This window comes from Lupinus angustifolius, chromosome LG16 (assembly GCF_001865875.1).
Source record: "Lupinus angustifolius cultivar Tanjil chromosome LG16, LupAngTanjil_v1.0, whole genome shotgun sequence".
Lineage (NCBI taxonomy): Eukaryota > Viridiplantae > Streptophyta > Magnoliopsida > Fabales > Fabaceae > Lupinus > Lupinus angustifolius.
Window position 1 is genome coordinate 95,388 of NC_032024.1, and position 19,874 is coordinate 115,261.

General features: G+C 34.3%; 5 protein-coding genes across 9 annotated transcripts in view; 2 read left to right on the forward strand and 3 right to left on the reverse strand.

Moving 5' to 3' along the window:
- The window catches only part of LOC109329237 (MLO-like protein 4), a 31,852-nt gene that overhangs the window by 2,329 nt on the left and 9,649 nt on the right, over positions 1 to 19,874 (forward strand). The window contains exons 1-15 of one of the 4 annotated variants that reach the window (XM_019562911.1): positions 6,615 to 6,779; positions 6,871 to 6,928; positions 7,027 to 7,259; positions 7,404 to 7,520; positions 7,723 to 7,783; positions 7,949 to 8,046; positions 8,286 to 8,360; positions 8,876 to 8,961; positions 9,082 to 9,131; positions 9,231 to 9,271; positions 9,357 to 9,527; positions 9,605 to 9,640; positions 10,095 to 10,162; positions 10,262 to 10,322; positions 10,628 to 10,988. In XM_019562911.1, coding sequence (XP_019418456.1) covers positions 6,654 to 6,779; positions 6,871 to 6,928; positions 7,027 to 7,259; positions 7,404 to 7,520; positions 7,723 to 7,783; positions 7,949 to 8,046; positions 8,286 to 8,360; positions 8,876 to 8,961; positions 9,082 to 9,131; positions 9,231 to 9,271; positions 9,357 to 9,527; positions 9,605 to 9,640; positions 10,095 to 10,162; positions 10,262 to 10,322; positions 10,628 to 10,960 — 1,614 coding nt within the window. In that variant the 5' untranslated portion in view covers positions 6,615 to 6,653 and the 3' untranslated portion in view covers positions 10,961 to 10,988. Of the gene's footprint in view, positions 1 to 3,210; positions 3,302 to 6,041; positions 6,046 to 6,614; positions 6,780 to 6,870; positions 6,929 to 7,026; positions 7,260 to 7,403; positions 7,521 to 7,722; positions 7,784 to 7,948; positions 8,047 to 8,285; positions 8,361 to 8,875; positions 8,962 to 9,081; positions 9,132 to 9,230; positions 9,272 to 9,356; positions 9,528 to 9,604; positions 9,641 to 10,094; positions 10,163 to 10,261; positions 10,323 to 10,627; positions 11,089 to 19,874 lie in introns of those variants that run through there. The other 3 variants (XM_019562910.1, XR_002105530.1, XM_019562909.1) reach the window with 3 other exon arrangements.
- LOC109329262 (pre-mRNA-splicing factor cwc22-like) lies at positions 261 to 2,362 on the reverse strand. The gene is made up of 3 exons (XM_019562944.1): positions 2,294 to 2,362; positions 1,278 to 1,583; positions 261 to 857 (listed from the first exon to the last, which is right to left on the reverse strand). The coding sequence occupies exons 1-3, from the start codon at positions 2,327 to 2,329 to the stop codon at positions 675 to 677; spliced, it is 525 nt and encodes a 174-aa protein (XP_019418489.1). The 5' UTR covers positions 2,330 to 2,362; the 3' UTR covers positions 261 to 674.
- LOC109329242 (multiple organellar RNA editing factor 1, mitochondrial-like) lies at positions 3,117 to 5,908 on the reverse strand. Its single transcript, XM_019562917.1, has 5 exons — positions 5,495 to 5,908; positions 5,258 to 5,355; positions 4,534 to 4,599; positions 3,674 to 4,386; positions 3,117 to 3,357 (listed from the first exon to the last, which is right to left on the reverse strand). The coding sequence occupies exons 1-5, from the start codon at positions 5,848 to 5,850 to the stop codon at positions 3,346 to 3,348; spliced, it is 1,245 nt and encodes a 414-aa protein (XP_019418462.1). The 5' UTR covers positions 5,851 to 5,908; the 3' UTR covers positions 3,117 to 3,345.
- On the forward strand, positions 11,594 to 14,173 carry LOC109329250 (serine/threonine-protein kinase SRK2A-like). The gene is made up of 9 exons (XM_019562928.1): positions 11,594 to 11,770; positions 12,040 to 12,114; positions 12,344 to 12,445; positions 12,639 to 12,692; positions 12,788 to 12,880; positions 12,977 to 13,069; positions 13,254 to 13,358; positions 13,436 to 13,534; positions 13,847 to 14,173. The coding sequence occupies exons 1-9, from the start codon at positions 11,651 to 11,653 to the stop codon at positions 14,168 to 14,170; spliced, it is 1,065 nt and encodes a 354-aa protein (XP_019418473.1). The 5' UTR covers positions 11,594 to 11,650; the 3' UTR covers positions 14,171 to 14,173.
- Positions 14,493 to 18,492, reverse strand: LOC109329231 (potassium channel AKT2/3). 2 transcript variants are annotated; one of them, XM_019562899.1, is made up of 11 exons: positions 18,078 to 18,473; positions 17,697 to 17,915; positions 17,468 to 17,626; positions 17,329 to 17,386; positions 16,914 to 17,231; positions 16,592 to 16,831; positions 16,194 to 16,511; positions 15,910 to 16,104; positions 15,600 to 15,675; positions 14,920 to 15,489; positions 14,493 to 14,618 (listed from the first exon to the last, which is right to left on the reverse strand). In XM_019562899.1, the coding sequence occupies exons 1-11, from the start codon at positions 18,323 to 18,325 to the stop codon at positions 14,506 to 14,508; spliced, it is 2,514 nt and encodes an 837-aa protein (XP_019418444.1). In that variant the 5' UTR covers positions 18,326 to 18,473; the 3' UTR covers positions 14,493 to 14,505. The 2 variants fall into 2 exon arrangements, with proteins under 2 accessions (XP_019418444.1, XP_019418446.1); XM_019562901.1 differs by having other exon boundaries at positions 14,617 to 14,669; positions 14,897 to 15,489; positions 18,078 to 18,492.

Sequence of the window (19,874 nt, forward strand, 5' to 3'; positions counted from 1 at the left end):
AAAACTAGTACTGTTCTATGCTCAAAGGAATTTTACCATAGCAGAAATAATAATTATGCAGTTCTGAATGATCTACATATTTCAAACCTCTACCTCGAAATTTCTAAATTAATACAAATAGACCGAGTAATCCTTTTGTTAGAAAAGCAAGTTAAGATAATTATTTTCAGGAGCAGAACAAAACGCTCTAGTTGCTAGCAAAAGATCCAGATTTATGAAAAAGAAAATGATACTTCATAGATCTCTTCCAAAAACATATCAAACGAATATTAAATGAACTATCAAATGAACATATAATCAAAGGCACAGCAAGTGAAATCGCAGCATTTCTACTCCAGGTTCTACTCTAAAATATTGAATACCAAAATTTCAAAGCAAGGAACAGAGTTTCACAAAATAAATATGATCTTAAAACAAATTGTGAAACCATGGAACTCTATCATAGTTTTGTGGCAGCAAGGAAGGGCCTTCGACAATAGCAATTAATTGCTTCACTTTCTCCTCCGCTTTCTTCTTCCTCCTCTGTCACTTTCATCAGAACTAGAAGATTCTGACTCTTGACTCAGAACTAGCTGTTCCTGAATCTGATGAATCAGACTTCCCCGACTCATCATCATTTGATTCTGATTCTGAAACTTGTTTCTGTTGTTCCATGATAAAACGAGGCATATTCTTCAAATATTCCCGAAGGTTTTCAGCAAGACCACCAAGCCCAATGGAGGTGAAGAAATTAATGCAGAACCGTGTGTTCTTTGGATTATCTTATCTTTTGGGAATATAGATTCAAATGACTCCTGTACCATTGGATCATTTAACCGTTCATTTAGCAGCCGGATGCCAAGATGCTCAGATAATTCCTGCATCAGAAATATAGAGCATAAGACATCACTGCAAAAATCATTTTTTTATAGAAAACATGAATGCAACAATCAACATTATCAACTCAACTTGTTTTAATCGTTTAACCTCCACAGCAAACATAATAATGCCCTCTAGATTGTTTATTTAATATTTTTTCTTGCATTCAAAATCCTAACAAGTAAATTACATACATAGCATACATATTGCACTCGTTAGATGAGCCTTTTCATTTCAGAGACTAAATTCCTTCTTCCACATCATTTTAAGCAATCAAGTAGACAAAACCCCAACATGTTTCAACTCGTCTAAAAATAAAAACTACATGTTTCTAAAACTCACAACTAAAACTTGCTGAAATGATAATGCAAATATGTACTTAAACAAAAAGAGGAATCCTTTGACTTGATTCCAAGTACCTGGAAGAGAATCTTAATAAATATACGGGAAGAAGAAGTTGTGTCCTCTTCAGTCAAATGTATATACGATAGAACATGCCAAGGCAGAGCATCTGTGCCAAGTAAATGAGCAAAAAACTTTGCCACATTTCGCAATTTATTTGTTTCAAGCCGGTGAATCATTGAGTACTGCTGCACAAAACACTTCTCAAAATTTTCTTGATGGACTTTGTTGATCATGCAGAAACGCTGCCCCAGGAGACCATAATATCGGAGGTAAGTTCTCTCTTGGCTGCAGCATTCCAAAAGCATAATGCATAGTTCCATCTGCCAATCAAACAAAATAATCAGATGCTGGAAACAATGTTCAATCTGAGTAACTAACTACTTATATAGATGCAGTTAATGCTTATAGCAGTCAAATATGCTGTACTTTGAGCTCTATTTTTTTATCGCAGCATCCAAATCAGGTAATCATGAATCACAACAAACAAATAATCTTGCTCCCAAGTGAAATCCAGTTAAAGCACAATATGAAGATAATCAAGCACAAAGATATAAACTGCTTTCCCAAGCAGAATTAGTGTTGGAAGCACATTAGTGACATTAAACAAGGGAGAGATAGAAAGAAAGCATTTCAATTTTTCAATAACATTGCATGAAAACTTAATACAAAATATTACCAACGCATTCCAACAAATATTAGCTTAGGTACGAAGAAAATGGAAGCGAACATCCTTTTCAACTCTACGCCTCCTATTATCCCTTTCTCTTTCTCTTTCTCTGTCCCTATCCCTATCATCTTTGATATCATATAATTGAGGTTTTTTCCTTGTATGGTGATGTGATCTATCACCTCTGTCTTCCTCACAACTTAGAGAATCGTAATTCCTTGCAATAATACTATTTCTTACATATTCTTGTTGTTGGATTGATTCAATGCTGTGTTTTCTGGCCATGTCAACTTCAGAAATCAGAACTAACCAAAATGCAGAGATTCAGTTCAAAACTAAAAAGTAATTAAAAGAAGGAAATACCTTTAAAATCTGAAATTGAATAATGCGAATTAACATTATGATAATGATATATGATTAGGTTGAGAGATGTTACTTTCTGCAATCTATTTGGATTTGGATTTGGATTGGAGGAGATGACGTCACTCTCAATAACACTCTCACTCTCAATCACATCTCAACCCAACTAACATAATCCCTTTATAATTAGACTGTAAATATATGCGAATAATGGACAAAGATTTATATATATATAGTCAATTAGTATATAATAATAATAATAATCTGATAATCATATATTCCTATTATTTATCTATATATCAATTTTGATTCATAATAAATCCATCTAAAATATAGATATTTACAACAACTTTTTTTTCCTTTTCCATTTCCTTTACTACATCAACTAGTACTCTTTTTTTTACATGTTTATCATTTTCACTTAATTTTTTTTATTTTTTAGTACCACTCGCTCAATTATATCAATGGTAGCACACTTGAATATTATTAATATTAATAGATACACAGTATATATAAGCATCTATTAAAATTATACACTTTTAACCTTTAACGAGGGATAAGGGTCTTTTTAAGATTTGAACCATATCATAGTTGACCTTAATTCACTGGACCACATTTCAACAGATATGTTTGTAATACAAGGTTGTCTCATGCATGGAATGGGATTGTGGAATCCTTTACCTTTTTGATTCAATGATCGTACTTAAAAGATTAAGCTTGAAGATATTTTATTCACAGTCTTGTATGAGTTGTATCTATAAGCATGCTTCTAAAATAGTAGTGATTTAAGGAATGATATATTGCATTGTGTGTGCATTAAAGATTTAGACATTTAAATTAGCAATCATCGATTACTGAACCTCAGAGAGGGAACATGAAATTCAAAGTTCAACAACCATTTTTAATAAAACCCGCGGCAGCATCTATCTGTCACTGAAAAAGAACATAAACTAGATTGACGGATATACAATGACAACTCAAAATTCATTTTTCAACCACATTGGAAAGGACTTGATAAACTTCAATACCAACTGCATGCATGTCTCAAACTACTATCAATATCTTCCCTGCAGAAAACAACAAAATCAAGTCATCTTTTGCATTGCTTGAGCCAAAGAGTTCACAATTTTTCAAAGAGCATTTGGTATATATGTCAAAACATGATGAAACATAACATAAGGAGATTGAACCAAGAAAAACAGATCAAAACATTTTGTCTGTCCTATTCCATCAAGAGTTCACAGTTTTTCAAATACAGTTTTGCTGAAGTTTTAAAAATGAACTAAATATTATAAAACAATATTAGTTTTACAATAAAACAACTCTATTCTGATTTAAGAACAGAAACTTAAAATATTTCCCCTCTTTTTGGGCCTATCATACCTCTCCAGTAAAATTACCCTGGCCAGGAGGAGGTGGATATCTTTGTTGGGACCCTGTCTGTTCTTTGGGAGGATAATTACCCTGGTTAGCCTGTCCAAATTCCTCCATATATGATGGTTTGAAATCCTTCACAGAGGATGGGGTAAAAGAAGTATCACCCCAAGATTGAGAAGCCCCAGTTCCTCCAGGACTAGTAGCAGGATCTCTTCTTTCTCCCTGTCCAGGTGGTCCAAAGTTCTGCTGTGGCACATAGCTTCTTCTTTCTCCTTGTCCTGGTGGTCCAAAGTTCTGCTGCTGTGCATATTGTGGTGAAGCGGCTACATGCCTTTGCTGTTGTGGATGGGATGTGTAATTTGGTGATGCTTGACCATGGTTCTGTTGAGGTGGATAATTCTGGGATGCTTGACCATAGTTCTGCTGGGGTGGATAATTCTGTGATGCTTGACCATGGTTCTGCTGGGGAGGGAAATTCTGCGATGGTTGACCATGGTTCTGTTGGGGTTGACGATAATTTTGTGCAGGATCATAGTTCCTTCCATCCCCTTGCACAGGCCCCCGATTATTGTAGGAGAAATTTTCTGGAGGGTTTGACATTTGATTTCCTTGCTGGTTATATCGACCTGGAGCTCTTCGGTCATCTTGTCTCCGTTGATTTCTTCCATATTGTACTGGTGGAGGTCGAGGGATAATTGTTCCATTAATGTACTGATCTCCTATTTATTACACATCAAAAGTTGCTTTCAGAATTAATCTTGTAAACAAAGGTGACTAAAGAATGAAGTAGTCATCAAAGAAATAGTCCCAATTGGGTCATATTAGAGAATGAGCAAGAGTAATTAATTATGTGCATATTTGCTAACCTCCATACTGCTTGTTCACAGGATCAATATAGGAATCTGGTAGCACAAAGATGACCCCAGGAAGGCCTGTTGAAAAAACAGCAAATCAAATATCTTTCGTTTTTTTTATATATTATGTGCACTGTTGGCCCATGTGTTCAGGCTTTTTTATTTTATTTTTAGAAGCGTTTTTGTATAGAAAAGTGTCACTTCTAACGTTTATGGTTGTTTGGTTGGGGTTTTACTAAAAGCGTTTATTTATAAATAAAAAAGCAGGAAATTTAGCTTTGAGGAGCTTCTCACATAAACATATCTGTTGAAATCACTTTTGAAACGGCATTTTTTATTTTTTTATGCCTAAACAGTCCAGCACTAGATTATTGAAATTGAGGGTACCCATGGTTACAATTGAAAACCTCAAACAGAAACAGTGATGCGTTTGTTTAGGCTTTTTTCTGATTTTTATTAAAAATCACTTCTAACATTGCATTTATTTGGTAAGGCTTTCACTTAAAACTGTTATCGGAAGGAAAAAAGGTTTAAAAAATAGCTTTCAAGAGACACCAAATTTCTTAGCTTCACAGAAAAAAGCAGTCAAAAATAACTTTTGAAAGTAAAAAATAAGCCGCTAGGTGATTGGAATTAAGGTTAAGAAGAAAGAAAAAAGCAAATCAATTTTGAAGCGTAGAGAATTGTTTACAACATGATTGAAATTGAGAGTAAGAAGAAGTAAAAAAAAAAGTACTTTCAAATTTCTTGGACTCTTCTTCAGTCATGACAGCCTGAAAGCCAGTATAAGTGGTAGTGCTGCAAGCATACATTTTCTTCTTCGCCTCTTCAACACTAGAACAACAACAACAACACCACCACCATACATTCAAAAAATTAAACAATAGAACAAGTTAAGGGGCCTATTTGAAATATATAAAAAAGTTAGAGGATGAATATGCAATAAGGGAAAAGAAGAGAAGAGAAGAGATACCTGATGTTGAGACCCTTAGCACAAGTGTCTTCATAAACACGAACCATTTCTTCAGGTGAAGGTTTATTGTCCTTAGGGAAATCCATGACGAAGAGCCAGTGATTGTAATCGCAACCTTCAAACAGAATCGTATCGGGACCTATCTCGTCGTTGGAAGAGGAAGGACGAGTGGAGAGAAGCGAAACCGGTGATGATCTGAATGCACGAGTCGATTGAAACTGAGAAGGAGGGGTTTGAAGGACATGATAATGATTCGGTGTTAAGTGTGCGCGGTGGATAGGAGTGGATAAGGAGCGGTGGAAGGTGGAGAGAGCGGCGGAGAGGGGGCGGCGGAGGCGAATTGAGGAGGACGCCATGGCGGGTAGGGTTTTGGGTTTGGGAAATGAGTTAGTTCTATTCTATGTGCCTCTAGCTAGGGATTATAGTATACTCCTATTTTATTTTTATTATTCTTTTTTCCATCTTAAATATTTGAAAGTGAAAATGTCACTTTTCCACTCTATTGGAGAAAGAAAAGTTAGAAAATGTCTGTTTAATTTTTCTTAAGCAAAGTTTCAAATTCGAGAGTCTTCTGTAAGTCAGCCCCACATTCAAACATGATTATCTTCATATACGTGAGAAACAAAAAAAAAATGAAGTATTATATAATTAAAGGTGGAAGGAGAAAGTGTGTATTTATGATAATTGATTGAAAAATGAATGATTAATATTAATAGTAAAATAATTGATGCAAAGGAGAGTGAGGGCAATATGGAATGGGGTATGAGTTTGAAGAAGGTGGGGAGAGTGTGAGGGATAGAGAGAGGTACTTCCATGTATGATGTATGGTTTAGATTTGGAAAGTGAGAAAGAATGAGTCCCAATGCAGTTGAAGAAGAATAAAGAAAGATTGAGTAATTAGTAGTATATGATATGAATTAATAATGTAGCCATATGAAGAGTGTCCACATGCACTTTCCACCAAATAATTTAAAACCTCTGTCTCAGCTCAGACATAGACATGTTTCTCTTTTCTCTCTCTCTCTCTCTCTCTTTATATGTACTATGTGACATAGACATGTATAATGTATATCATCATTCTACTTCCCCTTTTCCTGGATCCTTCACATGATTAATCAAATCATATGAAAGCCTTGTTCTTTAACATTAAGTCATCAAAATGGGAGATGTGCATGAGGCAGGTAGGTCTCTAGCTGAGACACCTACATATTCAGTTGCTTCAGTTATTACTGTCATGGTCTTCCTCTCCTTCTTAGTTGAACGATCTATCTACCGCTTTGGAAAGGTATCAATATATATATATATTCATCTAATAACACTTCACTCTTTTCTTTTACTTTATTATTATATATCTATGATTCTATCACTTCTTTCAGTGGTTGAAGAAGACAAGAAGGAAGGCACTTTTTGCTTCACTTGCCAAAATTAAGGAAGGTTAAACCTTTTATTATTATTTCTAGAGCTCATGCTACATATTCATCTAGCTATACTTCACTACTTTCTATTTAACTTGCCTTCCTCTTTCCTTCTAGAGCTCATGCTGCTTGGCCTTATCTCCTTGTTCTTGGCACAAAGTGCAAGGTGGATTTCTGAAATTTGTGTAGATTCCTCACTTTTCACTAGTCAATTTTATACCTGCTCTCAACAAGAAATAAGTGCCACCAATCACAAAATCATGCTTCAAACTTCTCCCCCTTTCCCTCCAAGTGAATCAACTACTGTTGCAAAGGAAGTAAATAATGTTGCATTTCATCAATGTAGAGAGGTAATATGCTTCAATTTATGTCTTGTATTATTCATCACATTAAGTTTATCTGAACTCATAATTTTGGAAAATTATCTCAAAAAGCAGGATGTACAATCATGCATCATTCTCAAATATTAGTAATTAGTAAATGAGTGCATGCAGGGGCATGAACCATTTGTTTCATATGAGGGTCTTGAGCAGCTGCATCGGTTCTTATTTGTTCTTGGCATCACTCATGTTCTCTACAGTTGTCTCGCAGTTGGCTTAGCAATGAGCAAGGTCACTCCTCAAATCTCCCTCATTACTTAATAATGTGTCCATGCTCTTATATTTAGGCATAAGAATTAAGATAAGTATTGTCATTGCTTGAGTCTTTAATAGTGTACAAGGAACAAATGCTCCAGAATGTTGAAAATTCGTTTTCATCTTCATGTATGCTAAATAATAAGCAGTTATTTATTTCCTCTGTATGTGTTTGTAGATCTATAGTTGGCGCAAATGGGAAAACCAAGCTACCATGGCAGCCGATGGAAATCTGCAAGGTACAGAACGTAGAGTAGTGCTTCATACACCAACCATTACAGGAACAAAGACAACTCAAACAAAAATTTTACAAATTTGGTTTCCACTTTTGATGCAATAATTTTAAGCATCATATATCACATGTTAATAACATTGCCTTCACTTTTACTACCCTTTTTCAACAGCAAAGAAAATCAAAGTGATGAGGCGGCAGATAACCTTTATTTCTCATCAAACTTCTCATCCTTGGAGCAGAAGCAGGAATCCCTTACTAATCTGGATGGTGATATATCATCTTATTATACGCTAACTGATATTGTGATGGATTGTTTTGCTTTGAAGTTTCATCTTTCAGTTTGATAAGTGTCATTTCCTAAGAGTGTGAGAAGATAGTGAAACATTCCTGTATAAGAATTTTTATTTGCAACTTTTTGTTTTCTTGCCTCTAATTTTTCTTAGTACCAGTCTTATGCAAGTTTTGGATGTGTTATATGGATGACAGTTTATGATCTGAACTTGCAGCTTTGTTTTCTACGTCAGTTTAGGAGTTCTATACAAAAATCCGATTACCTCGCACTCCGTCTTGGTTTCATCACTGTAAGGGTTTTATTTGCTGAGGGTTTTTCATTTTTTTCTTCTCCTCTCTTGATACATTTAAAACAAAATAATGGAAAAATGGAGATTCTTTTGTCCACTGTGATTATTATTTTTATATACAGAGTGCTAGCAAAACACTTTTTTATATACTCTTTAACACACTCTCTTATTGAGTCACATCTCATACTCTCTATAAAGTATGATTTAACAGAAAACATGTGACTCAAATAAGAGAGGATGTGCTAAAGAAGGCGTGAGAAAGTGTGTCACTCAATTCCTCCTTTTCATAGAAGATGAATTTCTATATGGTTGTTCCTTGATCTATACTTCTATATTCAAATATATTTATACATTGTGGACTGAGCATTCTGCGCATAAACTATTATCATATGAAAATTTGAGGATAACAACTAGTTGTTTTTCTAGAATAAAATCATTAACTTGTTGTTCATCTTCCTTATTAGCTGATTATAAACCATTGGTCTGCTGTGTAAACTCTCTGCTTCAATTCACAGGAACACAAATTGCCCCTGTCATATAATTTTCATAATTATATGGTTCGTAGCATGGAAGACGAATTTCAAGCCATTCTAGGAATAAGGTATGAATCATTCTTGGAAGACGAATTTTCATAATTTTATTAAGATTTAGTATTTTAAGTATTGATATTAAAGAAAAGCATGGAGAGAATAACTATGGACCATACCTTTTTATTTTACAGCTGGCCGCTTTGGATTTATGCTATAGTCTGCATCTTTGTGAATATCCATGGTAACCTTTCTTCTTCAAAATTGAATATTAGTATACTGTTACTCTGTTAGTGTCTTTGATTAATATCCTCACATATTTTTAAATTTTTTAAATTTGCAGGATTGAACATATACTTCTGGCTCTCATTTATCCCTGCACTGGTATATATATTTTGATTTCATATTTCAAGAAATCAGTTCATTGAAAAATATTTTTGTCCACATCTAATTTCTCTATACGTAAAAGGTTGTCATGTTAATAGGGACAAAACTTCAACATGTTGTATCAACTTTAGCAATTGAAATATTGGAGCAAACAGGTCCATATGCTAGGACACAAGTAAAGCCACGTGACGATCTGTTTTGGTTCAAAAAACCAGATATACTGTCATGGCTCATACAATTTGTGATGTTTCAGGTTAAATTTATTAGAACCTTATTAATATTCTGACCATTCTTGTTTTTTGCTCTCATTTTATTATACTGTTCATGCAGAATGCCTTTGAAATGGCAAGTTTTCTTTGGACATTGGTAAGATTTTAAATCTTCAAGAATGCCTTTGTATTTATGCCAGAATGTAGGGGTGCTTATGCATAGCCACACTTTGAGTTAATCCAACTCAACCCATTATTATAAGAAATCTTGACTTAGATTAACGCTCCATCACAGACACTTCGAAATGTCTGTGTCCGTGTTGGAGACCAAATCCATACCAGATAATTTCGTATACTCTTGAATCTTAAATGTATATTATGACCTTTTCAATTGTATATTTTGAATTTTTTGAACAATGTCAAGATAATAAGAACATTGTGCCATATTATGTCCTGCTTCTTAGCTAAGAATTTTGGTTGAAGTAAGTACGATGTTGGAGTTAAAACAAGTTAAACTCGATCAATGAGCATCCCTACTAGTACGTGTATATATTAGTTTGCTTAAGAAATTGTTTGACCAGATGAGTTTTCTTGAATTTCTGTATGTGTAGTGGGGTTTCAAAGAACAATCATGCTTCATGAGAAATCATTACATGATCATCATTCGGTTGACTTCTGGGTGGGTTTCATTGCTCTTTCAAGAATGCTTTGTTTGTCTTATGTTCTAGATTTCTACAATAATCCAATTTGCAGGAACTCATTTTATTTAAACTTGCAGTGTTCTTGTTCAGTTCTGGTGTAGCTACATGACAGTGCCCCTCAATGTAATTGTTTCTCAGGTTGACTCAATCTTCTCTCAAATTCTTATTTCTAGTTATTCCAACATCATTCTGTTTCTTTTCTCTAATTGAAAGGATATCAAGGTACATTATATAGGTTGAAAAGTGCACCAGTGAAACCAGCATACAAATTTTATAACATCTAGTTAAATTATGACACCCGTTTTCAACTTGGCCCATATATGTATACCAGCATACAAATCTTCTGTTTTATAATTTAAAGGTCAAAAAACAAAACATCTCATTTTTGGTAATGCTGTTCAGAAAAATGTAACAGCAAAAGATTTTTGTTATGATATTCGCAGATGGGATCCCGTTGTAAGAAGGCGTTGGTGGCGGAGAGTGTTAGAGAGTCATTGCATAGTTGGTGCAAGAGAGTGAAACAGAAGTCCAAGCATGATTCTTTGCATACAGCTAGATCAGTGTGTTCTATTGAATCAACAATTGATGAGATAACAGTAGTATCTGGTACTTTAACTAGAAGCTCTTCCTTAGAGTATATGAATCAGTTAACAGTAACTTCAGTAGACCAGCTCAACTTTCACACTTGTGATAACAACAATCAAGATTCAATCCATGTTGCCAATGGAGAGGAACAAAATGTTCAGACACTCCTTCATTTATTTCAGAAGACATGACATGATCAATTTATGTTTCATATTTTAAGTTCAAAGTATAGATGTACAAAATCATTTGCACCTCAAAAAAATTGGCCACAATATAATCTCCTAGGATTTTGGAAATCCAAGACAAAACATCAAAGTGTCTTCAAATAGTAGTAGTATATGGCCATTCCACTTCTTTCACTATCTCTTTTCCTCCCCCTTTCTTTATTAACATCTCTTTCAATCTATTGCATAATTTATTATATATACACAATTTTATTATTCGTCTAGACTCCTCCAAGGAAACACAGCAAATATATTTGTGTTGTTCCATCAAGTTGGTATGCAATGATATTTCTCAACCAATGGTTATTGCTTTTAGTGAATATGAGCAAAGAAAGAAGCCAGCATTTGATAAATGTCTCTAACAACTATTAAAATGATTGAAGACTATAAATATGAGAGGCCTCAAATAGAACAACTCAATATAAAAGTAGTTGCATAGTTTAAAAAGATACAACTAATAACAAATATTAGTATTATAAAAATTCTTACAATACATCTTTCTTTTTTATGATAAAGTAATCAACAACTATTTATTTATTTATTTATTTATTTTAAATTTGACTAAATTAGGGTTCCAAAATCCAAATTGCTTACACGGTATTTTCCTATTCTGTGACCTGATCTGGTTCTGGGTATCAAGAAAGTTTGCAAATTTCGATGGACAAGTACGAGCTGGTGAAGGATATAGGATCTGGCAATTTTGGGGTTGCTAGGCTTATGCGTAACAAACTAACCAAAGACCTTGTTGCCATGAAATTCATTGAACGTGGTCACAAAGTTCCTTACTTTTCCCTTCTTTCTAACATTTTTTTATATTTATTTTCGTTATCTATAATCCAAAAATGAAACAGAATTGGGAAATTCCATTTCTTCCTCACAATTTAAGTGCCTAAATTCATACATTAAAAAAACGTGTCTGTGTCGTTTTATCATCATCATTATTATTATTATTATTTGCCCTTTTTTGTTGCACATTCTTTTGTATGTCCAAGAATTGTTGACACACACATATGTATTTAATTTTGTTCAAATTGATGTTTTTTCAGATAGATGAGAATGTTGCAAGGGAAATCATAAACCACAGAAGTCTTAGCCATCCCAACATTATTCACTTCAAGGAGGTCTTATATATGTCTATATGTGTCTTTGTTGTTGTTGTTGTTGTGAGTGGTTAGTGACCACAATTGAGGCTGCAATGTTGTGGTTTTGGTTGCCTCCACGACTATATCACGATTGCATCAGCTGCATTTTTACCCAATTGCGTTAAATGCGATTTAAAACCTTGTCTTGCAGTAGTAGCTTAGCCTCTACCATGTTTTGCTTGTTTAACTTGGGAGTTCGATTTTACAGGTGGTGTTGACTCCCACACACCTTGGAATAGTGATGGAGTATGCAGCAGGTGGAGAGCTCTTTGAGCGAATTTGCAATGCTGGAAGGTTCAGTGAAGATGAGGTTTGCGCTCATATCCTTTGCTACATTGTTTGATTAGTAGGTGTAGGATGAGCAAAGTTTAAAATAAACAAACTTCCCTGGAGTTTCCTACTTGTTAAAGGCAAAAGGATGCTTATCTCTTCCCCCTTATTCTTAACAAACTCTGGAAGAATGTATTATTTGTTTCTCATTGTTGCATCCTCGAAATTTCCAGGCTCGATATTTCTTCCAGCAGCTCATTTCAGGAGTTTGCTACTGTCATGCCATGGTAAATGAAAATGACTATTTTAGGAATGGATTGTTTGTTTCAGTCCATCGCGTAATTTGTTATCTCACCTCTATGCAATTTTCGTTCTTTTGCAGCAAATCTGCCATCGAGACTTGAAGCTGGAGAACACCTTATTGGATGGCAGCCCTGCCCCACGTCTCAAAATTTGTGATTTTGGTTATTCTAAGGTTCAATTTCGAAGTGATATCAGTACTAAATGTTTTAAATAAACTATTAAAGGCATGTTTGACAAGTTTTGCTTTTGATGTCCTTTATTTTTCTAGTCATCTTTGCTTCATTCAAGGCCTAAATCAACAGTGGGAACTCCAGCCTACATTGCACCAGAGGTTTTTTCACGTAGAGAATATGATGGAAAGGTAATCTAGTTTCTATCACGACAGAAGATTTGGATTGTGGTGGAAGGGTTCAAAAACAAAACACATAAACTTTCTATCCACATTTGAACTATTCAGCCCTTGAAGGATAGAATGTTGCTTGATAGGTTTCGTGTAAGTCAATAATGTTCATTTTCTTAGTTCTTCTATTGTTGTGTCTTTTCAGATGGCAGATGTTTGGTCCTGTGGAGTGACTCTTTATGTAATGCTGGTTGGAGCATACCCATTTGAAGACCAAGAGGATCCCAAAAACTTCAGGAAAACCATAAATGTAATTCATTTCCTCTTCACCTCAGTTGATAGATTTATAAAATGTCTATTCGTCTGAGCCTTTACATTCTTATGCAGCGAATTATGGCTGTTCAATACAAGATCCCAGACTATGTTCACATATCTCAAGACTGCAGGCGTCTGCTATCTCGTATTTTTGTGGCAAATCCAGTTAGGGTACGTAGATATTATGCTGCCAAACATCATTTCATAGTTCTTATTTATATAATTATGTCTTGATTTTCTTTAGGAACATTGTCAAAATAAAATAAAGTTATCGTATACTAGATGTATGATGTCACTTGAAATCAGTTTCATAATTTTTCATCAATTTCATGATCACAGTTATGAGGGTTTATTTGGCCATTGGCTAAGTTTCAAACTGGAAGTGTAATGCCTGCTAAGTTGCCCTCTCATTTTCCCCTTCCCATAGTAAGGGTACATTTTGTAGTAAAATAACTTATAACTCTATATTGTGATTCACTGCAGAGAGTAACCATTAAGGAACTAAAGTCCCACCCATGGTTTTTAAAGAATTTGCCTAGAGAATTGACAGAAATGGCTCAAGCTGTCTACTACAGAAAAGAAGATCCAACCTTTTCCCTCCAGAGCATAGAAGACATCATGAATATTGTTGAGGAGGCCAAAACTCCAGCTCTAGTTTCGTGGTCAATTGGAGGATTTGGCTGGGGTGATGAAGAAGAAGAAGATGAAGAAGAAGAAACGAAAGAAGCAGCAGAAGCTGGGGAGGAAGATGAGTATGAATTGAGGGTGAAGGAGGCTCAGGCTAGTGGAGAGTTTCATATCAGTTAAATTAAAAAAAAAGTGTTAATTCTTAGATAGTGCAATAGATTCTTGGTTTCTTTTGCTCTTGGTTAAGTTCAACTAAGGTGTGAGAGAGTGTTTTCCTCTTAATGTATAAAAGTTCACTTTTCTGCATATCACATTTAGTTGAATAAATATGGGTGTACATGATTGTTGATTATGAGCATGAATTGTTTTTAATGCTTTCTTGTAGGTCTAGAAGGAAGTTTGTTTTTAGGCAACAAAATGACCAACACAACAAAAGTAACATAACTCTATTATACAGTGCAAAACTATATTTACACTTTTACGGTTCACATTTTGCATTATATTTGATCATTTGCCTATTCAACCAAAAAAAGCTTATCATTATCTCTGATCACGTCGATGGAGTCTATTTCTGCTCCTTCTTCATCTGTCACCATTACATCTTTTGCATCAAACCCAAATTTTTCACCTGTTGAAGAACATTCATACGTTAGTAAAATTTGCATTCAAGTAACCTGACCTCCAAATTTTCTTCCTCTTGTAATGTTGACACTAGCATGTGTTAAGGCACATTAGATGAGAGGACTTTATTAGTTTGATAATGGAACTTATTTGAGTAAGCTACTATTTTATGAACTTGTATTTGAAAAGCTAGTGGAGGTAGCATATAAGCTATGGAGTTGAGTCAACTAGAACTTATCGGCTACTTTTAATGTAGGTGTGTATACATATTATTTTGATTATGACTTGTGGGAAATTGGAGATATTACCTGCAATAGTTTTAAGCTCCTCAAATGAATCAGGCAACCTTATTAGCTTACCAGCTTCCATGACACCTTTATCTTTTCTCAGTATAGGGTGGCCTCTATATATACTAACTCTTGGACAGTTTAGCCCATTATATCTTCCCCAAATGCGTTCTTTATCTTCTTCACATGGCCCCCTTAATACAATCTCACTGGGTATGGCCTCATGTATATTGATTAGATGTCCAATCGCACGCTTCTTCAGCATTTCACTTAAGGTGGATGCAGAAAATTCATGAGTATGTATACCAGTTACATCTGCACCACTCATCACAAGCAACTTAACCATGTCCACGTGATTTTGTTCCATGGCAATTTCGATTGGTGTTATACCATGGTGGTCTTTAGAGTCTACATTTAATCCTTGCTTTAGTAACTCATTCATCAAAGTTACATCACTTCTTTTTGCTGCTGTACATAGGAGATCTCCTGCTATGTGAGGATCAGAGAGAGCTACAAGCTGGTATAGGATCCGGAATATGGAGTAATGTTTTGATGCTATAGCATCCCATAATGCAGTGTTACCATCCATGTCTGTCAGTAATGGGAATATAAATCACTACTTGCATGTGCTGTAGAATTAGAATAACTTAATAGGGAAGTATATGTGTAAGAAAAGGTAAAGCCACAGAGGTAATTTTTACCTCTTATGTGTACATTGCATCCATGCTTGAGTAGGACTTTAACACACTCTTCATGCCCATTTGATGCTGCTATGTGCTGCATAACAACAAATTCTTAACTTTGACTTTAACACACTATAGTGTAGGAAGACATTAACCATTCTAAATGATTAAGGTATTAGGTTATGTTCCATGAATGAGTTTTTGTTTTTAATATCCCTAACATCTATAATAGTAAATGGTGAATTGTCAGAATATGATTGGGTCCTTGTGCCAAACTTTTTATACTAATTGGTGATTGCATACTAATTAAACTCATTTTAAAACTTACCAATGGGGTTTTCCCTTTAGAGTCTCCAATGTCAGGATCCAAACCTGCTCTTAGAAGCTCTTCAAGAAAAGCAGCATTGCCTATGCTGGCCACACTTAACAAGTTTACAGACATGTTTGGATCTTCTTCTTCTTCTTCTTCCATATTCTCCACCATTAAATCTCCAATACTCAGTTCCTTAAGCTGCTTGAAATGCTGCATTTGCATTACATGTACAGTGAGTTTTAGAATTAGAAAACCATAAGCATTATGTGTAATAAAATATACAAGTCAAGTTGCCTCACCTGAAGTAGATTTTTGAGAATTTGTATATTGTCTTCCTTTTTAATCTGCATTACTTCTATGAGGGTATTGGTTTTCAACCTGAGGAGCTGAGTGAGAGTTTTGGTTCTAAAGGTAAATCTCTGAGGTCTACAACAAAGTGCACAAACTTCTCCAAACATGTCACCTGTGTGTAGAGTCCCTAAAGTTATCTCTTTCTCCATCACACAATCGATTATTTCCACTTCTCCTGACACTATAATGTAAACATCATCAGGTGATTCACTTTGCATTATAACATCCTCCCTAGGTGGTATATATTCCGCCTTCATTTTTGCAACCTGTTAGTTTATCAACAATATGTTTTATCCATTAATGATTTATAGAGTATTGTTAGAATCAAAGTGTATGAGTTTCATACCAAGGACAAAAGAATTTCTTTTGAGACTCCTTTGAAAAGATACACTTTCTCTACAGTTGCAAAGAACAAATGGTGGCAGATGCTTTGGCAAATAGACTTTGGTAACTGTTCAATAAGGTGATGTTGATTCAAGCTCTCAGCTTTGAATCTTAAACACATGTAGGCCAGGATCTGCTCTTTTAACCTTGGTGGCAACCTATTTCGGCACAAAAAGTTTGATGCTGCTTCAATGCTATTTCTCTGCACCAATCATGGCATGCATCATGCATGATTAAGCAAATGCATGAAGTTGTTTATAAGAGAGAACATAAATTATACTCACAAACTCCATGGTGCGGCGAGTTCCTTCAACAACAAGATTAGTCATGTTTCCAATCAAGTAAGCAGTGAGACCAAGGTTGAAGAGCATGTAGAAAATAATGAAGATCATTTCATTGGTGTTGACAGCATGAAGGTCTCCATAACCAACAGTGGTCATGGTGGTGATGGACCAATACATTGCTGAAATATATCTGATCCAAAGGCTTGTCTCTTTGAAGTTTGGTATCACTGCTCCAATCCATGTCTTTCCTTGGTGAGGGTACAATTCAGCTAGCATGTAATACAGGCACCCAGCACAATGAACTGAAAACAGTGTTACCTACACCAATTCTTTCCATCTTATATATTATATCATACTATTATATATATATATATATATATATATATAGGAGTGAAAAGAAAGAAATGTGACATACAGAAAGAAGCCTAGCACATCGGACCCAGAAATAGCTGAACCTGATGTCTTTTTCAAGCCTGCCAAATAAGCAATAAAGAGTGTAACATGCATATATAGTATTATTGCTTAGTATAATAATAATAAGAAGAAAAAGAAACCTAGTGAAGTATTGCTTGACACGTCTGATACGCCAAAATCTGAGTAAGCCCAAGAGAAGAAAAGGGAGAGCCACTCTGTGTTTGCCACTTAATAAATAACTCATTTCATCATATGGTATTGTTGATGCCACATCCATTACCAACCATGTTGTCATGTACCTAATCAACAATCATCATATCAGATTCAGAAACAGAAACATGTATGTTGTATGAATTAGTATCTACTAACCTCACTACTATCTTCTTGGAATCTCGAACTAGTAGATGAGTTGTTCGATCAATGTATGCCACAAAGAATGTCAAGACAATATCAACAGCAAAGAAAAGATCAACAACATTGTCCATAATGTCAATTTTTTTATTTGGAGAAGAGTGCATGAAAGCAACTTCAAATGGATACACCCATGCTGAATAAGCTACCAGTACAACCATTAAACTCTCCCAACACCTACACACACACATATATATATATATGCATAAGATCCAACCATATATACTATTATATATTCTCTTCATATGCTTCTGATTATGGTAAAAAACAAATACTATAAAACTAAGAAACAATCAATTTAAAATCACTTATGCTTTTCAAACTATATATGATTCTTACCTGTATCTTGAATCCATTGGAGATATGACCCACCCTTTTGAGTTTAACTGATTCTGGTTTGAAACACCAAGTGGTGGAAGAATGAGTTTAGAAACATTCTTCAGATTGAAAGATGATGAAGAGATATAATCTTCTCTAAGATGATGCTGCTGCTGCTGCTTTGAATGATCATCAAGCTGGTGTTTTGTAGAATTCTTCTTTAAACTAGAGGTTAGGTGAGGACTATATGAACTAGAATTTCTCTCCATTCTATCTTTTCCCACTAGACACAAATTATTGATTGATTTTTCAGAAAGAATATGTATGTAACATTAATTGAAGATAGAGGGGGGAGAAAAAGAGGTTTTAGAATAGATTCTATATGAAAAAAGATTAAAGGAATATATGGCAAGTTCAATAGAAGGAGCAAGAGACTTTATGGTGATGATATTATTATTGTGGTTAGCATTGAAGATCAGCTAGGAAGTCCTGTCATGTAGTGACCCTGTAGGAAAATGATGTGATGGTACAAAATAGCACCCATGGTGTAGAACCTATAGGCATGCACTCATGCATAATTTTCCATGGACATTAAAACAGGTATATCATTTTATGTTTATTTCATTATTTATTTTTGTAACTTAGTCCATGACTTTTAAAATTTTGCACAAAAAAATTACTGAACTTTGATTTGAGTGTAAAATTGTCGTTTGAAAAATCCCTGAACTTTGCATGTATAATTTAGTGCTTAAACTTCAAAATATATTTGAAGAGGACTTGCACTTGCTTTAGACATAACATTACCCATATCACTTTATGGTCAAATTGTGAATAATTATTTTGCTCATGAACCAGAATTTAGAGTTTCTTTTACACTTTGTATATGATGTTTAATTAATGAAATATTTTTGGAGTTTCCCCTAAAAATGTAAGAGTGGGATAAAGATATATATGATGAAAATATAATATTTAAAAGTTGGTGATAAAAGTGAAGAAATATTTTGAGTGGTGTAAAGTATGTAACACGTTTGAATCGATTAATTTTGCAGTAGAAATGGTGGGGTAATGAAGACTTGGCTTCTTAATTCTGTGGTGTAGATCAGTGTGCTTTATGCAAAGGACCCATTCCTCTCTATCTCCATCTCTAGTATAATTGCAACATCACTCTCTGATGTAACATATTTTGATGCAACATCACTTTTTCATTGGAGAACTACCACACACTCTAAAAGAGATATGTTACTTAAGAATGATGGTATATGTGTGGTTTATTCTTGGCATGATAGCAGTAAATAATAATATAATACACTAATCAAGTGAACACACATGTTGTGTGAAGATGATAGAGAAAGAAATAATAAGAATTATATAACATGATGATGAGATACTTTATTCAGCAAAGTAGTATTAACATTGTGTAGGAATATCCAAATTCCTATTTCTCTCTCACACGTTCTGGTTCCCTCTCTTTCTTTATTGATCTGTATGATAATAAGTAATAATACCTTAAAAGTAGAAACACAAAGTGAAGGAACAAACAAAAACATACTTAATAAACTTGAACAAACATGTTGACATGTTTTACAACAGGTAAAAATCAAGCCATTGTTTTTCCTTAATTTTGTTCATGTCTTTTTCTCTCATACATATGCCATATTCCAACAAAGTAATTGAAGCTAGTAAATTATAAATTATATTAGTCCAATTCAAGCTTGTGCAAGTTCTGACTTTTCAATTATTAAGCCATATTCTTATAATAATAATAATAATAGCATAAAAAAGTTAATTCCGTATAATTTATTGAGGCAATTAATATGG